A 22816-nucleotide genomic window follows, 5' to 3' on the forward strand; every position below is an offset into this window, starting at 1 on the left:
GTGGCTAATGAGGAAGTGTTGTGACGGGGAAATGCGTGCGCGGTGTCGGAAGCACACAAGTGTGGGAAAAAATGGGAGTAAAAGTTTCCTCATGTTTGATGAGCTTTGAGGTTTATCATCCTGAGACTGGGCACGTCTGGTCCGTAATGCTGTGGATTGTCTTTGTGTGGATGGAGTGGATGGAGTGTCTCTAGATGCTGTGAAACATTCTGTGTGTTACATGATGGATAACAATAGTCTTAGCTCATTGATACAGCTGTGTGTGTGTGTGTGTGCTAACAGGAAGTGGAGTGCAGAGGAGTGAAGAGGCTCTCTCACTGCGAGAGGAAGCAAATTGCTTCAGTCAGTGATTCTTCACTCCTCCAATCGGGCCGCTCCCTGCTGCTGGCCTGACTCCAGAACCTTTAGCCTTTTGTTTTTGCAGGGTGGGGGTGGGGGGTGGGGGGGTGCCGTGAGGACAATGTTAGATGCCGCCGTGTGGTTTCGAAGCTTGCTAGGACGTCTTGGCGAGCGTTTCGCACGCTGACTCAGGGTGGATTGAGATTAAAAAGACAAAGTCAAAAAAAAAAAGTTGGACCTGGCTGACTATCATCAACTCACCGATCAGACCCGAGTACGCCAGGAGACAGTCTGCGTAGTTCTCCTTCAGGCAGCCAGACAATGACCGCGGTTCAGGCTGGCAGTTGGCGAAGAAGTCCGCCAGACGTGACCTACACACACACACACACGTCCAAAAATATGGATTACACATCTCGTCTTTCTTTTCATCCCTGCTTTTTTTTTGCCAAGGTTATGTTCCAGCTCTGCTGGCAAATAGCCAAGAAAATGTCAGCTAGCTCTCCGGCTAGCTTGACGTTGATGATGTCTTTTGGTTTTGTGTCAACAAAGGAGGATTTCAGTAGAACCGGATGGTATAGCACAGGGGTCTCAAACACGCGACTATAGTCACATTTATACTCTTTTTTATTTACAACATATTGCGCAACTGCAGGGTCTTGAGACACATGCTAACTCGCAAACTAGAGAGCTAGCGACCTAAACGGTAGCCTTCAAGTTATTTCCTTTATACTTAAATAGCCAAAAACTAACCACTTCCACACGGATAGGGAGGATAACTATTAACAGTTATTTAACCTTTAACATGAACATTAATCAAACGTAATAATTTTTTCTGGGTACATGATACCATACAGCAGCGGTCTCAAACACGCAGCCCGCGGGCCAAATGTGGCCCGCAGGACACTAGTTTGAGGCCCCCGCCTTGATATGAAAGTTTAATGTTTAAAGTTTGATATGGATGCTGTATGGTATCATGTACCCAGAAAAAATTATTACGTTTGATTAATGTTCATGTTAAAGGTTAATAACTGTAAATAGTTATCCTCCCTATCCGTGTGGAAGTGGTAAGTTTTTGGCTATTCAAGTTTAAAGGAAATAACTTGAAGGCTACCGTTTAGGTCGCTAGCTCTCTAGTTTGCGAGTTCTTTTCATCCCTGCTTTTTTTTGCCAAGGTTATGTTCCAGCTCTGCTGGCAAATAGCCAAGAAAATGTCAGCTAGCGCTCCGGCTAGCTTGACGTTGATGATGTCTTTTGGTTTTGTGTCAACAAAGGAGGATTTCAGTAGAACCGGAGGGTATAGCACAGGGGTCTCAAACACGCGACTATAGTCACATTTATACTCTTTTTATTTACAACATATTGCGCAACTGCAGGGGTCTTGAGACACATGCTAACTTGCAAAACTAGAGAGCTAGCGACCTAAACGGTAGCCTTCAAGTTATTTCCTTTAAACTTAAATAGCCAAAAACTAACCACTTCCACACGGATAGGGAGGATAACTATTAACAGTTATTTAACCTTTAACATGAACATTAATCAAACGTAATAATTTTTTCTGGGTACATGATACCATACAGCAGCGGTCTCAAACACGCGGCCCGCGGGCCAAATGTGGCCCGCAGGACACTAGTTTGAGGCCCCCGCCTTGATATGAAAGTTTAATGTTAGTGCGGCCCGCGCAAGTTTGATATGGATGCTGTATGGTATCATGTACCCAGAAAAAAACTATACAGTTGTATAAACTACTACTGAGATTTTTTTTTAAAGTGGTTAAAAATTGCCTATTTTTGGAGAAATTTATTTAATTTTTGTACCTAGTTTGGCAAAATAATTTTTAAATTTATTTTTTCCTCCAAACTAAGGGTGCTGGAGCCTATCCCAGCTGTCTTGGAACGAGAGGCGGGGTACACCCTGGATTGGTCGAGTTTGGCAAAATAATTAAAAAAAATATTTTTTCTTCAAACTGTCTATTTTCATAAAAAAACATTCAGAATTCCATCATATCGGCCTGATAATTACCATGCACCCTAGTATAAACTACTACTGAGTTAGGGTGTATGAGATTTGTTTTAATGTTGTTAAAAAATGCCCATATATTTTTTTACCTAGTTTGGCAAAATAATTAAAAAAAAATGTTTTTTCAAAAAAAAATTTTAAATATTTTTTTTCTCCAAACTGTCTATTTTCATTAAAAAATCAAATATTTTTCTAAAAAAATGAAGCTAATCAGCAAGGTTGTGGATGCTGAACGGTGAACGGGTGAATTGAAAGTGAAAGAACCAAACACAATCCCCTCTACCCGTCGTCAGCACGGTGCAGCGTCGGACGGCGAGCTTACAAATGGCCGACATATGGCGAGGAAATGTGACACTTTAATTCATCTCAGCCACCTGACAAATGGACTACCAGCTATAGTGGGACGTGTGTGTGTGTGTGTGTGTATGTGTGACGGGATGCAAACTTGAGGCTAGAATTTACTGCAGTCAGTCTACACTGTGTGTGTGTGTGTGTATGTGTGTGTGTGTAGGAGGTCCAAATGGAGCTCATTTATGATGCTTCAATTTAATTCTGGTGAGCCACAAGCTGCAGCCTCCAGAGGCTGCATAATAAACACACACATATACACACACACACACATATACATATACAGCTGGTGGAGTATTAGCATTAGCATGTCTGCTGCCATCGGCCATGAAGGTCATCAACACAAAAGACGGTCGTCAGTTAAGATCATCATCATCCTACAAAGTAATATTTACGTCCCCATATTGTCAAGGAACCCCACCGTCTGGTTGCCATGGTAACTGTCCCGCGATGTTCTCCGAGGTTTTCCTACCTGCAGATGTAGTTGGTCCTGCAGGAGGCCTGCAACTCCAGACAGTTAGGTTTTTGTTTCTCTTCGTAGGAGCAGACCGGCACGATGGTCTGGCGCCGCCGCTCCGAGCACGCCGTCTGGTCGCTGAGCGGACACGAGCAGAACAACATGCCGTAGCTGTGCTTGGGGGGCACCTGGGCAGGGAGGTGGTCAAAGAACATCTGGGGTTGGATTCTTCCTTAATTATAAATGTACTTAGAGCTTAGAAAAACTGCTTACCACCTTATAAATACGCTTTTAAACATTGTTAGAGATCCCTACACATGAAATAACATCCCTATGGTCACTGTTCACTGATCACCCAAAATAGTAGACATAATAAAAACTAGACATAAGACAAAAGACATGTTTAAACACACTGTTTAAACATTATTAGAGCACTCTAGACATGAAATAACACCCCTATAGTCACCCTTACATTCCTATTCCCCAATATAGTTGAAATAACAAGAGCAAATAAGACATACGTATAAGACATAAAAAACAACCTATGGCCATTTGGATATGGTTTTTAATATCTTTAGAGCCCTCTAGACATGAAATAACACCCCTATAGTCACCCTTACATTCCTATTCCTCAATATAGTTGAAATAACAAGAGCAAATAAGACATATAAGACATGGAAAACCACTCTATGGCCATTTGAATATGTTTTTTTAACATCTTTAGAGCCCTCTAGACATGAAATAACACCCCTATAGTCACACTAGTTACACTCCTATTACCCAATATACAGTAGTAGACATAATAAAGGACAATAAGACATATAAGGCATGGCGGGGGCTGAGTCTGTATTCCTGAGTCTGTTGTTCCGCCCATCAAGTCTGGTGCTTGTGTGTCTCGGCTAACAGGACAGTGACATTACTGACACCTAGTGACCAGTGTAGGATACTACATGTCATTACGACCTTTTGAGTGCCTTGTATTTTTATTTGACTTTTTATTTAGACATTTTCGGGCTGCACGGCGGACGAGTGGTTAGCGTGCAGACCTCACAACTCGGAGACCAGGTTCGATTCCACACTCGGCCATATCTGTGTGGAGTTTGCATGTTCTCCCCGTGCATGCGTGGGTTTTCTCCGGGTACTCCGGTTTCCTCCCACATTCCAAAAACATGCTAGGTTAATTGGCGACTCCAAATTGTCCATAGGTATGAATGTGAGTGTGAATGGTTGTTTGTCTATATGTGCCCTGTGATTGGCTGGCCACCAGTCCAGGGTGTACCCCGCCTCACGCCCGAAGACAGCTGGGATAGGCTCCAGCACCCCCGCCACCCTCGTGAGGAAAAGCGGTAGAAAATGAATGAATGAATGAATGAATGAATTTTATTTCGACATTTTTGGGCTGCACGGTGGACGAGTGGTTAGTGTGCAGACCTCACAACTCGGAGACCAGGTTCGATTCCACACTCGGCCATCTATGTGTGGAGTTTGCATGTTCTCCCCGTGCATGCGTGGTTTTTTACCGGGTACTACTACTACTAACAAGCATGAAACAGCATGATATAATGCCCTTTAGTATCTTATTATTACTGTCATGTAGACTTGTTGATGTAGTATTATTATGATACGCAGTGTAGTGCAGTGAAGCGTTGACGGAAGGTGTAAAATCCGAGTAGTTTGGTGGATAAATGTGTGGGTTTATGTGTCTAAATGTGCAATAAGCACTTAAACATTTCATGAAACACTTTGGATGATTTTATGGAAAGGTTTTTGCGGCGCGGCCCCATTCAGCGGACTAACAATGTGGAGATTTAAGAGGCTGTCGTCGTAAAGCGCGACACAAGACAATAAAAGTACACAGTTGTTCACAGCCCGGGCTTGACAGCTCTCCGCTGCTTCTTCCTCCTCTTCTGTTTATTCATCTCGTTATTTACAAGAATTGTTCCCACTTAGCTCGCTCCGCAGGGACGTGCTTGGAGGCGGCTCGGAACGATCGCCCTGTTCCCCCGTGTCGCGCGCGGCCAGAAAACATCTTTTTGTGTTTGATGACGGAATCAATGTCACAGCTTTGTGTGGCACGCGGTTATTTATGGCGGATGACGAGCAAATCCTCAGCGGCCCCGCCACGCGCACTCTATCAGATTAGGATGGGGTGTCCTTTACATATTATCCCACACAGGTGCCAAATCGCTACTTTTCAAACAGTGCCAGTGCTTACACAGCGCTTAAAAATAGAACAACATACAAAAACGTTGCTTTTTTTTTACGGAACCGTGTGTTGGTGCAGAGAGTCACGGATCAAATGGAGCACTGCCATTGGTGCGTTTAGGTGGACGACGAAGTTTGCCCTTACTTTCCTATATCTCAATATAGTAGAAATACCAACAGCAAAGAAGACATATAAGACATAGAAAACCAGTCTATGGTCATTTGAATATGGTTTTCAACATCTTTAGAGCCCTCTAGACATGAAATAACACCCCTACAGTCACCCTTACATTCCTATTCCCCAATATAGTTGACATGACAAGAGCATATAAGACATAGAAAACCAGTCTATGGTCATTTGAATATGGTTTTCAACATCTTTAGAGCCCTCTAGACATGAAATAACACCCCTATAGTCACCCTTACATTCATATTCCCCAATATAGTTGAAATAACAAAAAGAAATGAGACATAGAAAACCAGTCTATGGTCATTTGAATATGGTTTTCAACATCTTTAGAGCCCTCTAGACATGAAATAACACCCCTATAGTCACCCTTACATTCCTATTCCCCAATGTAGTTGACATGACAAGAGCAAATAAGACATATAAGACATAGAAAACCAGTCTATGGTCATTTGAATATGGTTTTCAACATCTTTCAATGGACGAAATGTTACATTTTATCGTCAAAAATTATATTTTTATAAATAACGACAAGCCAACATTTAACATCACTTCGACCTAGTTTTGGTGAACCCCCCACCCACCAACGCCCCAATCACGGGGTCTTTGGGGGTAAAACAGGAGGCTGTTTGGGATCTCCTCTTTAAGCCATGTGAAGACTATAAATGATCTACAGCGGTGCCTTGGTTTATGTCATCAGTCCATGACCAAAACCAAAACGGACTCTAACCAAAACATGTTCCCATAGAAAATAACGTCCATCCAATTCATCCGTTCCAGAGCCTAACAAATGTTACATTTTATCATCAAAAATTATATTTTTATAAATAACGACAAGCCAACATTTAACATCACTTCGACCTAGTTTTGGTGAACCCCCCCACCCCCAACCCCCCCACCACGAGTTCTTTGGGGTTAACACGAGGCTGTTTGGGGGCTCCTCTTTAAACCATGTGTGGACTGTAAATGATCTACAGCGGTGTCTTGGTTTATGTCATCAGTCCATGACCAAAACCAAAACGGACTCTAACCAAAACATGTTCCCATAGAAAATAACGTCTATCCAATTCATCCGTTCCAATGTAAAAATAATGACAAGCCAACATTTAACATCACTGTGACCGATTTTTGGTTAACCGCCCCCCCCCCCCCAACCCCTCCACCACGGGGTCTTTGGGGGTAACACGAGGCTGTTTGGGGGTTCCTCTTTAAACCATGTGTGGACTGTAAATGATCTACAGCGGTGTCTTGGTTTATGTCATCAGTCCATGACCAAAACCAAAACGGACTCTAACCAAAACATGTTCCCATAGAAAATAACGTCTATCCAATTCATCCGTTCCAATGTAAAAATAATGACAAGCCAACATTTAACATCACTGTGACCGAGTTTTGGTTAACCGACCCCCCGCCCCCCCAACCCCCCCACCACGGGGTCTTGGGGGTAACACAGGGCTGTTTGGGGTTCCTCTTTAAACCATGTGTGGACTGTAAATGAGCTACAGCGGTGCCTTGGTTTATGTCATCAGTCCATGACCAAAACCAAAACGGACTGTAACCAAAACATGTTCCCATAGAAAATAACGTCTATCCAATTCATCCGTTCCAATGTAAAAATAATGACAAGCCAACATTTAACATCACCGTGACCGAGTTTTGGTTAACCGCCCCCCCCCAACCCCCCCTACCACGGGGTCTTGGGGGTAACACAGGGCTGTTTGGGGTTCCTCTTTAAACCATGTGTGGACTGTAAATGAGCTACAGCGGTGCCTTGGTTTATGTCATCAGTCCATGACCAAAACCAAAACGGACTCTAACCAAAACATGTTCCCATAGAAAATAACGTCCATCCAATTCATCCGTTCCAATGTAAAAATAATGACAAGCCAACCTTTAACATCACTTCGACCAAGTTTTGGTGTACACCCCCCCCCCCCCCCCCCCACACACACACACACCACCACCACGGGGTCTTTGGGGGGTAACACAACACGAGGCTGTTTGGGGGTTCCTCTTTAAACCATGTGTGGACTGTAAATTATCTACAGCGGTGCCTTGGTTTATGTCATCAGTCCATGACCAAAACCAAAACGGACTCTAACCAAAACATGTTCCCATAGAAAATAACATCCATCCAATTCATCCGATTACATAATATTTTTGCGACATCTATCAATATCTAGCGTTTCGATAGCTAAGTATGCTACACAGTCCTGGAGGGGCGTGGTCTTACCTTGTCAAAGAACTGACGCAAAGCCTTGTGGCACTTCCTCTTGTTGCAGACTTCGGCGGTGGACACGCGGCTGGTGCACGGACTGATGTAGGCCGAGCGGTACTTCTTGCACGTGTCGTTCAGGTTGCAGGCCTTGGCGGCGTTCAGACAATTGTTCTCCCGGGCCACCGCCGGCTCACCTGTGGACGGGAGGGAGAGTGCATCAGTCGAGCTGCCGCAGGAATTCTCTGCCTCAAGGTAGAATCCACTCTAATGTACTCCCAGAAGACTAGTTATTATTTGCAGGTCAGCGTAGTTCAGGTATGCTCCAAGTTGTAAAAGTCAAACGCTACTTTACTAAAAGTCTAATGACTGAAAACTGCACCCCCTTAGGATTCAAACGTGTGTTTTCAGGGCATTGAATGGATGGCAATTGGACTGATCGGGTGGTCTAAGGAGACACTTTGCCTCTCATCCAAGCAGGCTTCATCAGTTCATGCTCAGTGACTAGATAGGACAGGTCTAGAAGTAAAACAAGATGTTTCACCAGTTCACGCTCAAAGACTAGATAGGATAGCTCTAGAAGTGAAACCCGGTGTTTCATCAGTCCACGCTGAAAAACTAGAAAAGACAGCTCAAGAAGTGAAACAAGATGTTTCACCAGTTAGACTAGATAGGACAGCTATAGAAGTGAAACAAAACGGTTCACCAGTTCACATTCAAAGACTAGATAGGACAGCTCCAGAAGTGAAACACTGTGTTTCACCAGTCCATGCTCAAAGACCAGAAAGGACAGCTCTAGAAGTAAAAGATGATGTTTCACCAGTTAATGCTCAAAGACTAGATAGGACAGCTCTAGAAATGAAACAAAACGTTATACCAATTCACATTCAAAGACTAGATAGGATAGCTCTAGAAGTGAAACATAGTGTTTCATCAGTCCATGTTCAAAGACTAGAAAGGACAGCTCTAAAAGTCAAAGATGATATTTCACCAGTTAATGCTCAAATACCAGATAGGACACCTCAAGAAGTGAAACAAGACGTTTGACCAGTTAATACTCAAACACTAGGTAGGACAGCTCTACAAGTGAAACAAGATGTCTCGCCAGTTAATGCTGAAAGACTAGACAGAACGGCTCAAGAAGTGAAACAAGACGTTTGACCAGTTAATGCTCAAACACTAGATAGGACAGCTCTAGAAGTGAAACGCAATGTTTCAACAGTTAATGCTCAGAGACTAGATAGGACAGCTCAAGAAGTGAAACAAGACTTTTGACCAGTTAATACTCAAACACTAGATAGGACAGCTCTAGAAGTTAAGTGAGAACATTTGAGAACCCTTGTTCTTGTGAATAAATACTTTGTATTCCGCACCAGCCCCTCCCTCATCTCATACTTGAGCTGTCCTATCTAGTCTTTGAGCATGAACCAATGATATTTCACCAGTTAATGCTCAAATACCAAGCTGTCCTATCTAGTCTTTGAGCATGAACCAATGATATTTCACCAGTTAATGCTCAAATACCAGATAGGACAGCTCAAGAAGTGAAACAAGACGTTTGACCAGTTAATGCTCAAACACTAGATAGGACAGCTGTAGAAGTGAAATACGATGTTTCAACAGTTAATGCTCAAAGACCAGATAGGCAGCTCTAGAAGTGAGGTGAGAACATTTGAGAAGCCTTGTTCTTGTGAATAAATACTTTGTATTCCGCGCCAGCCCCTCCCTCATCTCATACTTGAGCTGTCCTATCTAGTCTTTGAGCATGAACCAATGGTATTTCACCAGTTAATGCTCAAATACCAATGATATTTCACCAGTTAATGCTCAAATACCAGATAGGACAGCTCAAGAAGTGAAACAAGACGTTTGACCAGTTAATGCTCAAACACTAGATAGGACAGCTCTAGAAGTGAAATACGATGTTTCAACAGTTAATGCTCAAAGACTAGATAGGCAGCTCTAGAAGTGAGGTGAGAACATTTGAGAACCCTTGTTCTTGTGAATAAATATTTTGTATTCCGCGCCAGCCCCTCCCTCATCTCATACTTGAGCTGTCCTATCTAGTCTTTGAGCATGAGCCAATGATATTTCACCAGTTAATGCTCAAATACCAATGATATTTCACCAGTTAATGCTCAAATACCAGATAGGACAGCTCAAGAAGTGAAACAAGACGTTTGACCAGTTAATGCTCAAACACTAGATAGGACAGCTCTAGAAGTGAAATACGATGTTTCAACAGTTAATGCTCAAAGACCAGATAGGCAGCTCTAGAAGTGAGGTGAGAACATTTGAGAACCCTTGTTCTTGTGAATAAATACTTTGTATTCCGCGCCAGCCCCTCCCTCATCTCATACTTGAGCTGTCCTATCTAGTCTTTGAGCATGAACCAATGATATTTCACCAGTTAATGCTCAAATACCAATGATATTTCACCAGTTAATGCTCAAATACCAGATAGGACAGCTCAAGAAGTGAAACAAGACGTTTGACCAGTTAATGCTCAAACACTAGATAGGACAGCTCTAGAAGTGAAATACGATGTTTCAACAGTTAATGCTCAAAGACTAGATAGGACAGCTCTAGAAGTGAGGTGAGAACATTTGAGAACCCTTGTTCTTGTGAATAAATATTTTGTATTCCGCGCCAGCCCCTCCCTCATCTCATACTTGAGCTGTCCTATCTAGTCTTTGAGCATGAGCCAATGATATTTCACCAGTTAATGCTCAAATACCAATGATATTTCACCAGTTAATGCTCAAATACCAGATAGGACAGCTCAAGAAGTGAAACAAGACGTTTGACCAGTTAATGCTCAAACACTAGATAGGACAGCTGTAGAAGTGAAATACGATGTTTCAACAGTTAATGCTCAAAGACTAGATAGGCAGCTCTAGAAGTGAGGTGAGAACATTTGAGAACCCTTGTCCTTGTGAATAAATACTTTGTATTCCGCGCCAGCCCCTCCCTCATCTCATACTTGAGCTGTCCTATCTAGTCTTTGAGCATGAACCAATGATATTTCACCAGTTAATGCTCAAATACCAGATAGGACAGCTCAAGAGCTGTCCTATCTAGTCTTTGAGCATGAACCAATGATATTTCACCAGTTAATGCTCAAATACCAGATAGGACAGCTCAAGAAGTGAAACAAGACGTTTGACCAGTTAATGCTCAAACACTAGATAGGACAGCTCTAGAAGTGAAATACGATGTTTCAACAGTTAATGCTCAAAGACTAGATAGGACAGCTCTAGAAGTGAGGTGAGAACATTTGAGAACCCTTGTCCTTGTAAATAAATACTTTGTATTCCGCTCCAGCCCCTCCCTCATACTTATATATAGCTGTATAGCTGATAGCTGTCCTATCTAGTCTTTGAGCATGACCCAATGAAGATGAGACAGTTGCCATAGATCCAATAGAATACAGTTAGAATATTTCCATGATATTGACTTTATTACACAGTCGCTTTCTCGTATTATTTCTCATTATTTATTCTATTTTTTCCACTTTGTGAAGATAAAATATGATAGAGTTAAAGGTTATGGTTCTGTCACATTAATGTCACGTCATGTGACATGTGTGATGTCACTTCTTTGCATGAAACCCTCATGCACGCATCCCCGGGACCAGCCTCACCAATTCCCACAGCACTCAGACATCAGCAGCTAATTACCATTCTCACCCACTTTTGGTGAAAGTGGAGCGAAAAGAGTGCATTTCCTGTCTAATTAATGAGCACCAATTAAAAAGGGGGCGGGCCGGGGTGACAAACATCTGGGAGTAGGAGGGGAGGGCAGGCGGCGAGTCAACAGGGCTGATGAGCTGAATTAAAAAGTATGCTAATGAGATGCGATACTTCAAAACGCCAAACGCCAACGAAGTTATGAAGACGAGAAGTAGTGCATCGGGGGAGGGGTGACGGTTTACCATGCGGCGATGTATTCGTCGACAACAGACGGCCGCTGAATTCCAGCAGGACGCCCTGTAATAGACCCGTACCTTGGTCATGTGACCAGCAGCAATTTGACATTGATTCTTTAAGAGGCAGCTGTGGTGTTTTTGAGCGTTTACGTCGGAGGAAGACGCAATCGATAGCAAATCTGCTCTTTCTAACGCCCCCGCTGAACCCGGACCCCTGCTGAGGTAGCGCTATTCAACCGAGAGAAACCCGCCATTCCATCCTGGTACTCCAGCTGCGAGTGCCATTCTTCTTCTTCATAAAGGAGCCCATAGGTGACATCTAACCAGGCGTAGCCTTCAATGTGTTAGACTCTGATTTGTAGCAATTTAGGACATCATGGAATGGAAAGGAATTCCGACATAAATGCTTAAGTATGTCGGAAGATGGAATTAACCGGTTTAAGAGGAACCCAAACTTCCAAATTTATGACCTCAAGGTCTTGTGATGGTTCCACCGTCCTTGCGTTAATCCGTTGATGTATGTGATGTGTGCCACTGCACCACCTAGTGTCACCAAATATATCATCAGCTACTGGCAGATGGTATCATCACACACGTACACACACACACACATACACACACACATACAAGGTTGGGGCCGGGGCCATCTGGATGCCTGGTCGGGGGAACGAGGACCCCCCGGTGGCTCATGTTTCCGATCCAGCCACAAATTGATTATCACGTCTCCTGTTTCCTCCGCTCCCACTCTCCCCCCACCCAAGCCCCCCCACCCCCTAGTCACCCTCCACCCCCACCTAATTACAATTAGCACGAGACAGGGTCGAATGCTGACCTCCACCCCCCTGGCCCATGAAACTTGTCATCTCGTCTTCTTCCTTGCCTGCATTGCATCGTTTCTAGCCTTTTCTGCTTCCTTTCTTCCTCATCCGTCATCATCATCATAAATCTGCCCCCCCCCCCCCCCCCCCACCACGGGGTCTTTGGTGTAAACACAAGGCTCTTTGGGGGCTCCTCTTTAAGCCATGTGAAGACTGTAAAGCGGTGCCTTGGTTTATGTCATCAGTTCATGACCAAAACCAAAACGGACTCTAACCAAAACATGTTCCCGTAAAATCTTTTTACAAGCAAAACATGATGTAAAAATAATGACAAGCCAACTTTTAACATCACTTTGACGTAGTTTTGGTGACCCCCCCCAAACCACCCCCCACCACGGGGTCTTTGGGGGTAACACGAGGCTGTTTGGGGGCTCCTCTTTAAGCCATGTGAAGACTGTAAATGAGCTACAGCGGTGCCTTGGTTTATGTCATCAGTCCATGACCAAAACCAAAACGGACTCTAACCAAAACATGTACCCATAAAAATGTTTTACAAGCAAAACATGATGTAAAAATAATGACAAGCCAACATGCCAACATTTAACATCACTTCGACCTACTTTCGGTGGACCTCCCCGCCAACCCCCCCCCCCCCCCCCCCCCACAGGGTCTTTGGGGGTAACACGAGGCTGTTTGGGGGCTCCTCTTTAAGCCATGTGAAGACTGTAAATGATCTACAGCGGTGCCTTGGTTTATGTCATCAGTCCATGACCAAAACCAAAACGGACTCTAACCAAAACATGTTCCCATAGATTTTTTTACAAGCAAAACATGATGTAAAAATAATGACAAGCCAACATTTAACATCACTTTGACGTAGTTTTGGTGGACCTCCCCGCCAACCCCTCACCCCCCGCCCCCCACAGGGTCTTTGGGGGTAACACAAGGCTGTTTGGGGGCTCCTCTTTAAGCCATGTGAAGACTGTAAATGATCTACAGCGGTGCCTTGGTTTATGTCATCAGTCCATGACCAAAACCAAAACGGACTCTAACCAAAACATGTTCCCATAGAACATTTTTACAAGCAAAACATGATGGAAAAATAATGACAAGCCAACATTTAACATCAGTTCGACCTAGTTTTGGTGGACCTCCCTCCCAACCCCCCCCCCCCCCCCCCCCCCCACAGGGTCTTTGGGGGTAACACAAGGCTGTTTGGGGGCTCCTCTTTAAGCCATGTGAAGACTGTAAATGATCTACAGCGGTGCATTGGTTTATGTCATCAGTCCATGACCAAAACCAAAACGGACTCTAACCAAAACATGTACCCATAAAAATGTTTTACAAGCAAAACATGATGTAAAAATAATGACAAGCCAACATTTAACATCACTTTGACGTAGTTTTGGTGGACCCCCCCCACCCCCCACCACAAGGTCTTTGGGGGTAACACAAGGCTGTTTGGGGGCTCCTCTTTAAGCCATGTGAAGACTGAAAATGATCTTTCCTGGTCAGGTCCATTATGTCATCAGTCCATGACCAAAACCAAAACGGACTCTAACCAAAACATGTTCCTATAGAATATTTTTACAAGCAAAACATGATGTAAAAATGACAACATTTAACATCACTTCGACCTAGTTTTGGTGGGCCCCCCCCCCCTTCCTCCCCCAACAAAACCATCAATGAACAATCCATCCATTCATTTTCTATGCTGCTTATCAAACAAAATAAACACATTATTCTGTTGCAACTACAATTTGCGATAATGCTCTCTGAATGCTTCTCTAGTTATGATTATTATGCATTTGGACAAATCCAGGGAAGAAGAATATTGGTTCATAACTTTCCATGTGAGATGGTTTTGGTTTTTGGTTTTGGTCCATCCTTCCGCCAACTCAACAACAAATAGAAAAGCGACTTTATTGATTGATTGAGCTTCTTCGTTATGTGTCATAATAATGTTTCTCTGCGGTTATGAATCACGGAGTAGATTTATCAATATCTTGCGAGAATTCAACTCCACACAGATCATGTAAAAAGATCCGCCATGAGCTCTCCTTGTCTGATGATCTCGCCGCCGTCTCCTCCCTTAATGGCGCGGCGCCGCACACTCTCGGGTGTGAGACGAAGTGAGGATGAGGAGGAAGGCCCGGCTCATCTTTTCCTTTTCCAGAGGAATCCGTCAGCTCTCGGGTCCTCACTTTGTCTCTCCTTGGATGCAGTTAATAATCTCCGTCCCGGTGCAATAAAGCCACATGGCACTGGCTGCAGCAAATACCATAACTCACATTTCCCAGTAATTGATCCCTGCAGTGCAACAGTCTCTCTGTTTTCCTCCTCTATCCACGCCCCCCCCCCCCCCCCTTCTCCAACCTTATAGACTCCCACAACTTTTTTTTCCTCTCCTATTCCGTTGAGTTTATTGAGCTTCGGCGGCTCAGCCCAATAAAAAGATATCCGCCACAGACAATTATTTCAGTCTTTTCACCTTTCAAAATCAGCACTTTGGAGAGGGATCGATTCAAATAAGACGTCCTCATCACACATTCATCCTATTACCACAAACGTCACTCTACGTCCAAAATGATTTTTTTTTTTTCAATTTGGAAATTTCACTTGGATTTTTTTTTAGCAGCGCCCCCTTTTGGAGATGAAATTACTTTCAGTTCCCCCGCCTACAACACATATAGTTTTTCAATAAATACACTTAGCTTGCTAAATATTCCTTGGGGATCCTTATGGAGGGGGAGCGGGAATGTAAAAAAAACACGGAAGTCGAAGTCGAAGTCGAAGGAATCAGACATTTTGATGAGCTTGTTGGGTATGGTCGAGAAAGGGATCTGACCATTTCCCAGCCTGGTGACATCATCATATGCAAATTAGATGACATGTATTTACCTATTACCATGTTCCTGTACAGTATGTATTTACCTATTACCATTTCCATAGACAGTATGTATTTACCTATTACCATGTTCCTTTACAGTATGTATTTACCTATTACCATGTTCCTTTACAGTATGTATTTACCTATTACCATTTTCCATAGACAGTATGTATTTACCTATTACTATTTCCATAGACAGTATGTATTTACCTATTGCCATGTTCCTTTACAGTATGTATTTACCTATTACCATTTTCCATAGACAGTATGTATTTACCTATTACTATTTCCTTAGACAGTATGTATTTACCTATTACCATGTTCCTTTACAGTATGTATTTACCTATTACCATGTTCCTTTACAGTATGTATTTACCTATTACCATTTTCCATTGACAGTATGTATTTACCTATTACCATTTTCCATAGACAGTATGTATTTACCTATTACCATGTTCCTTTACAGTATGTATTTACCTATTACCATTTTCCATTGACGGTATGTATTTACCTATTACCATTTTCCATAGACAGTATGTATTTACCTATTACTATTTCCATAGACAGTATGTATTTACCTATTACCATGTTCCTTTACAGTATGTATTTACCTATTACCATTTTCCATTGACAGTATGTATTTACCTATTACCATTTCCATAGACAGTATGTATTTACCTATTACCATTTTCCATTGACAGTATGTATTTACCTATTACCATTTTCCATAGACAGTATGTATTTACCTATTACCATTTTCCATAGACAGTATGTATTTACCTATTACCATTTCCATAGACAGTATGTATTTACCTATTACCATTTTCCATTGACAGTATGTATTTACCTATTACCATTTTCCTCTAAGCATTCCTTCATCAATTACCATTTTCAAGATACAACCATTTGAAATAGTAATATCAAAACTGAATATTTTACCCGCTTCCCCCTGTCATAATGCTGGCTTCCCCGGAGGGACCCTCCCCACAGTTTGAAAACCACTGCTCTAACTAATAAAGAGAGTCCCCACGGCATTGTATTTCGACACCTGTTGTTTTGCACCACCAAAAAGTGAAAGTGTTCTTGTTTTGGACTCTGCACCAAGCACTCAGACGGAGAACGACGAAGAACTGTCCTATCTAGTCTTTCAACATGAACCGATGAAGCCTGTTTGGATGAGAAACGACACGTTTTCTCAGATAACCTCAATAGTCCGGTTGATGGATTCAATGCTGACAATACATTATTGTATCTTTACAGGTACAATTGATTTTTTTTTTTTGGTGTAAAACCTTGTAAGTTTTTGTAATTTAGCAGTTTACGCTCAATGACTAGATAGGACAGCTCTTCTAAGGCAAGCTGGCCACAGATGCTCCGGTGGGATAGCAAGTACATTGGTCCGTTGGCTTCATCGTTTGTTGGATTGATCGATGCCTTAGACCAGGGGTCTCAAACACGCGGCCCGCAGGCCAAATGTGGCCCGCAGGACACTAGCTTGAGCCCCCCGCCTTAATATGAAAGTTTAATGTTAGTGCGGCCCGCGCAAGTTTGATATGGATGCTGTATGGTATCATGTACCCAGAAAAAATTATTACATTTGATTAATGTTCATGTTAAAGGTTAAATAACTGTTAATAGTTATCCTCCCTATCCATGTGGAAGTGGTAAGTTTTTGGCTATTTAAGTTTAAAGGAAATAACTTGAAGGCTACTGTTTAGGTCGCTAGCTCTCTAGTTTGCGAGTTAGCATGTGTCTCAAGACCCTGCAGTTGCGCAATATGTTGTAAATAAAAAGAGTATAAATGTGACTATAGTCGTGTTTTGTCATGTCTACAGGGCTCTAATAATGCTTTGTTCATTTTAATCTGAAAAATATAATAATTTGTCTACCCACCAATTATATGTGGTTTCTTAAGTTTTTATTATTTGCCGTTTTATTATTATTATTATTATATTTATTTATTACTGATTGATTGATTTTCTTTATTCTTGATTTGTTTATTTATTTTTTATCTTATTTTGTGTAGAAAAATAAAAAGTAAGATATTTGAGAAGAGTGGAACTTTTATTGTAGAAAATCAGAACCAAAGCAAAGTTTATTAATTTTTCTGTTTTTAATAAATGTGTTTTTTTTGTTGTTTTTTTTTAAGAAAATCTGATGTGGCCCAGCCTCGCCCAGACCCTAGCTCCAGTGGCCCCCAGGTAAATTGAGTTTGAGACCCCTGCCTTAGACGGTGTCATCTTGCTGTGATGATTTAAAAACACACAAACTCGTGACATCACACGTTTGCATCAACATCTAACAAAGCATGACTGAGAAAATAAAACAACGTGGCGTGGAGAGCAAGCGAAGGGGGGGGGGGGGGGTGATGATTCTCCAGCGAGAGGCCAGTTTCATTAGCCGTCTGCCAGAGTGGAGCTCAGCCCGGAGAGTGGGGGCCCTGCGGGGCTGCAGCACAAATATATGGCTCTTTAATAATCTCCACAAACACATTCCACTACACTGTGGCGGCACTTCGCCGCAACCGCACCGCTCCCTCGCCGCACTGAGTCGGAGCCGCCGTGCACTCACTTCCACCGCTTGGCTGCCTTCTGTGGCGCTCAGCAGGATTTACTTTCATGCGCAGAGGATTAACACTGCGTATGTGTGTGTGTGGAGCTATACAGGTACTCGTATTATGTAGTAGCTTTACCCTGACACTGTTGGCTCGGGCTGAGTCACATGACCTGCTTGAATTTCTCTTTTCCTCCCACGCCATTTCCCCTTCCACTTACAGTCAAACCTCGCTTTTTAAACACCCCTGTTTTTAAACGTTTCACCAAAATGTTGCCAGGTTCTCATACATGGCCTTGGTTATCATGACTGTTCAATGTTGTGCTATTATAAGGATGTGCACGACAGGCCCTTCATCGTCTTCATCATCAGGCACCCGACACCAAAATGTGGCAAAACAGTAATAATCCCTCCTTTATCGCTGACCCGACCATGATAAGTGAATTTCTGCAAAGTTTTCCACATTAATACATGGAATGTTTTTGTAGTTATGGCATGTTAACGATCGTCTTAATATGATTTTTAATGTTATATTTTTTTTATTAGAGCCCTCTAGACATGAATTAACATCCCTACAGTCATCTCTACACTTTTTTTTATCCAATATAGTAGACATAATAAGACAAAACCAACCTTTTAAATAGGCATTTTAACATTATTAGAGCCCTGTAGACATGAATTGACACCCCTATAGTCACCTTTACACTACAATTACCCAATATAGTAGACATAATAAGACAAAACCAACCTTCTAAATACACATTTTCAGGTTATCAGAGCCCAGTGGACATGAATTAACACCCCTATAGTCACCTTTACACTACAATTACTCAGTATAGTCGACATAATAAGACAAAAACCTTTTAAATATGCATTTTAACCTTATTAGAGCCCTCTAGACATGAATTAACACCCCTATAGTCACCTTCACATTCATATTACCCAATATAGTAGACATAATAAGACAAAACCAACCTTCTAAATACACATTTTAACATTATTAGAGCCTTGTAGACATGAATTAACACCCCTATAGTCACCTTTACACTTGTATCACCCAGTACAGTAGACATAATAAGACAAAACAACCTTTTAAATATGCATTTTAACCTTATTAGAGCCCTCTAGACATGAATTAACACCCCTATAGTCACCTTTGCACTTGTATTACCCAATATTATAGACATAATAAGACAAAAACAAAAAATATTTATTTAAATATGCATTTTAACCTTATTAGAGCCCTCTAGACGTGAATTAACACCCCTATTTTCACTTTTACACTCCCACTACCCAATATAGTAGACATAATAAGACAAAACAACCTTTTAAATATGCATTTTAACATTATTAGCGTCCCCTGGACATGAATTAACACCCCTATAGTCACCTTTACACTACAATTACCCACTATAGTAGACATAATAAAACAAAACCAACCTTCTAAATACACATTTTAACATTAGAGCCCTCCAGACATGAAATAACACCCCTATAGTCACATTTACACTTCCATTAGCCAATATAGTAGACATAATAAGACAAAACCAACCGTCTAAATACACATTTTAACATTACTAGAGCCCTCCAGACATGAATTAACACCCCTATAGTCACCTTTACACTTGTATCACTCAGTATAGTAGACATAATAAGACAAAAACAACCTTTTAAATATGCATTTTAACCTTATTAGAGCCCTCTAGACATGAATTAACACCCCTATAGTAGGGTGGCCCTCTGTAAGGGGGTGAAATTTCAAACGAATAATGTCTATGCTCCAAACCCGGATTCTTGTTCCTTTTGACCCAGAAACGTGCTGTGCAAAGTTTCGTTGAAATCGGAATATATTTAACCGGTGCTCAACGACTCTGAAATTTTACTCAGCGAACGCTAGTCACAAGCACTCCGGGTCCCCCTCCCACGTTGCTCTCGTGGGAGTATTAGCCGCTTTCCTCTCCTGGCGGGGCTTATGTGGCTGCTAGCCACTCATTGTCGCCCGGTCCGTGCAAGCGTTCCCTTCCTGGCGTCCGGGAACTGGCGCCGATGGTCCACGACGACCTGGACGAGGAACTGCAGTTGTTCTTCGTCCTTCGTCAGGAGCCGGTTATATTCCTGAATCAGGGCGACGCCTCGTTCCGCGTGGTCATTGGTGACCGACAGCTTCCCCAGCGCTTTGCACGCCTTGCCGTACGCCTCATCCTTCTTCCAGTCTGCCGGTTCCAACGCCAGGAATCCCTTGTCGATGGACATCTTGTCGAAGAACGAGGACGTATTGGAGGTCACAAAGTCCTCAAGGCTGCAGCCGCTGATCGCTGAAGCGGGAATGGTCACTCGCTTCTGGGCTGTGTCGTTGCCATCCTTCTCCTCAATCGCCGCTACCATCTTCTTCTTTGTTTCTGATGAAACCCGGTCGTCGAAGAACGCCAGGGCTACTAGCTCTTCCAAGAGGTACCAGAGGTGGCCGAGGAGCTTGTTTGTCGCGGCCTTGGAGACCTCCGCGTCCTCGTACCCGTCCAGTGCCTGAAGCAGCTGAAGATCGTTGAGCGGAGCCGCGACAGCAAGTGGGGCTTGCGTCCAGGCTTTGCTGTAGAGGCGGGCGGAGAACATGGCCACCCTCAACAGTCCGCGCTCCTCCTTCGGCGTCAGTTTGAACTGTCCCCTGAACAGCCACACCTTGAGCGAGTACAGCACCTTGCTCATCCACCGAGCGTGGTGCATGGGGCCAGGGGCACGGAAGCGGATTCCGCAGGGAGGTACGCCGCCGAGAAAGATGACGGTTAGTTCCAGAAGTTCCCGGTAGTCGTCCCGAAGGTCTGTCCGCTCTTTCAGGGCCTGAAGGAACCACTCGATGTCGACCTCTCCTGCTCCATCCTCGATCGGCTGGAACTCGCCTTGGTTAATGAAGGGCCACCTCTCCTGGAAACGCTTGAACAGCAGGACAGCAGGCCCTGTAGTTGGCCCCATCACCGACGTGAAGACCGCCTCGATCACGAGCTCGAGAATGTGATGCCGGCAGGCGAGGTAGAGGAGGTCGCTCTTCAGCTGCCGCTCAATCAGGGTACACGCCCCGGTGTGGCGACCCGTGTTGGCGGCGGTGGTGTCAAAGGACATCCCCACGACCCGGTCAGCGACGCTCCACTTCTCCAACGCCTCCACGACGGCCTTCGCTGCATTCGCCCCTCTTCCACTGGGAAGCTTCGCCACCTGCAGCAGCTGAACCTCCCCTCCCCCAGACACGAGGATGGGCAGGCGGTCGACGTGGGCGTTGCTGGTGAGATCCGGCATCAGCTTCCCGTCCCAGTGGACTACCAAGGGGCCTTCTACTCGCAGCTTCTCCTTGAGGGCGGAGGCCAGTTGCTCGCGGTGACGACGGCGCTGGCTTTGGATCGATGTCCTGTTGATGTTGTACTCAACTGTGTCGTGCCCCAGGGCACGGGCTGTCTCGGTGAGGACGAACACTGCGCCACGGTCGCTCACCTTGACGCGATCCAAAGAGGCCGCCACGTCCGGGGTGACTATGTTGTTCTCAATCAGAACGCACTCCAGAAACATGCAAACACGTTGAAAAAGTACTGCCGAGCACTAGACAAATCCTAGACAGAGGAAAAGGAGCACTAGACGAGAGTTGCCACACACAGTCCTTGGTCCATAGTCCACCAACGAGAGCACCTGAGAACAGAGCCGCGGCATTTGTCACCGACAAAGCCCCTGTATCGTTGAACGTGAAAATGATCTTATATAGTAAAACTTTAAGGTAGTTGAGCACCGGGTAAATATTATTCGATTTAAAAAAAAAATTACTCGCGTGGTTTTCTCATGGAGTGGAACAAGAATCCGGGTTTGGAGACTGAATTTTCAAACTTTCGAAAATAAGGGCCACCCTACCCTATAGTCACCTTTGCACTCTTTTTACCCAATATAGTAGACATAATAAGACAAAAACAACCTCCTAAATACACATTTTAACATTATTAGAGCCCTCTAGACATGAAATAACACCCCTATAGTCACCTTTGCACTTGTGTTTCCCAATATAGTAGACATAATAAGACAAAACCAACCGTCTAAATATACATTTTAACATTATTAGAGCCCTCCAGACATGATTTAACACCCCTATAGTCACCTTTACACTTGTATCACTCAGTATAGTAGACATAATAAGACAAAAACATTTGCATTTTAACATTATTAGAGCCTGAGGTCCACTGTACTGTACTGTGGACTATAGGTGAAAAAGAACTAGCATTAGCTTATACATGACGACAGGTCTTTCTATGCGTCCTGAGGGACTCCATGACATGACTCATGACATGACATCTAGGGGTTGCTATGATATGATGTGATGTATGAACCTGGAATTGTAATTTCCAAGGAAACAGCAATAAAGATTCCAAGATGAGACTGAGATCCGTGATCCAAGACAAAGATGTTTTTTTTTTCTTCAACTTCTGCATCCTGGTGGCGGCACATTATCCCAACACGTGACCATGGCGACCGTCTTCGTATGAGGATCACACCCACAGTGACCATTTCCTTCTCTTTATATATCCAGCCTGTCTCCGTACTGTCCCCCCCCCCCCCGCCTCTAATCACCTGGCTTTACTCCCTCACCTCCAATCATCTGACACCCCCCCGCCCGCATCTACTGTCCCCGCTGTGAGCATCAAGCAGTCTTGTGAGGAGATGGATGTGGACATGAACAAGTGCACGCCCGGTTTACAAGCACACGGCACATGAATGTATTCAGCAGCTCACCTCGGAGGCCGTCAGCTTGATTTAGAGTCCCGGCAACAATGTGCGCAGCCCCGGCCCCCCCATCACCCCCCCGAGCAGGGACACGGCGGGGCGGGATGG

The 22816-nt window shown here is 43.6% G+C and overlaps 1 protein-coding gene across 2 annotated transcripts in view; it reads right to left on the reverse strand.

Moving 5' to 3' along the window:
* Nucleotides 1–22816, reverse strand: part of gfra1a (gdnf family receptor alpha 1a) — a 99044-nt gene that overhangs the window by 16893 nt on the left and 59335 nt on the right. For both annotated transcript variants that reach the window (XM_058057941.1, XM_058057948.1), the window contains 3 exons: nt 7786–7964; nt 3176–3348; nt 601–710 (listed from right to left, as the gene is read on the reverse strand). In XM_058057941.1, the coding sequence (XP_057913924.1) occupies nt 601–710; nt 3176–3348; nt 7786–7964 (462 nt within the window). The remainder of the gene's footprint in view (nt 1–600; nt 711–3175; nt 3349–7785; nt 7965–22816) is intronic.

Source organism: Doryrhamphus excisus, chromosome 2 (assembly GCF_030265055.1).
Source record: "Doryrhamphus excisus isolate RoL2022-K1 chromosome 2, RoL_Dexc_1.0, whole genome shotgun sequence".
Taxonomy (NCBI): domain Eukaryota; kingdom Metazoa; phylum Chordata; class Actinopteri; order Syngnathiformes; family Syngnathidae; genus Doryrhamphus; species Doryrhamphus excisus.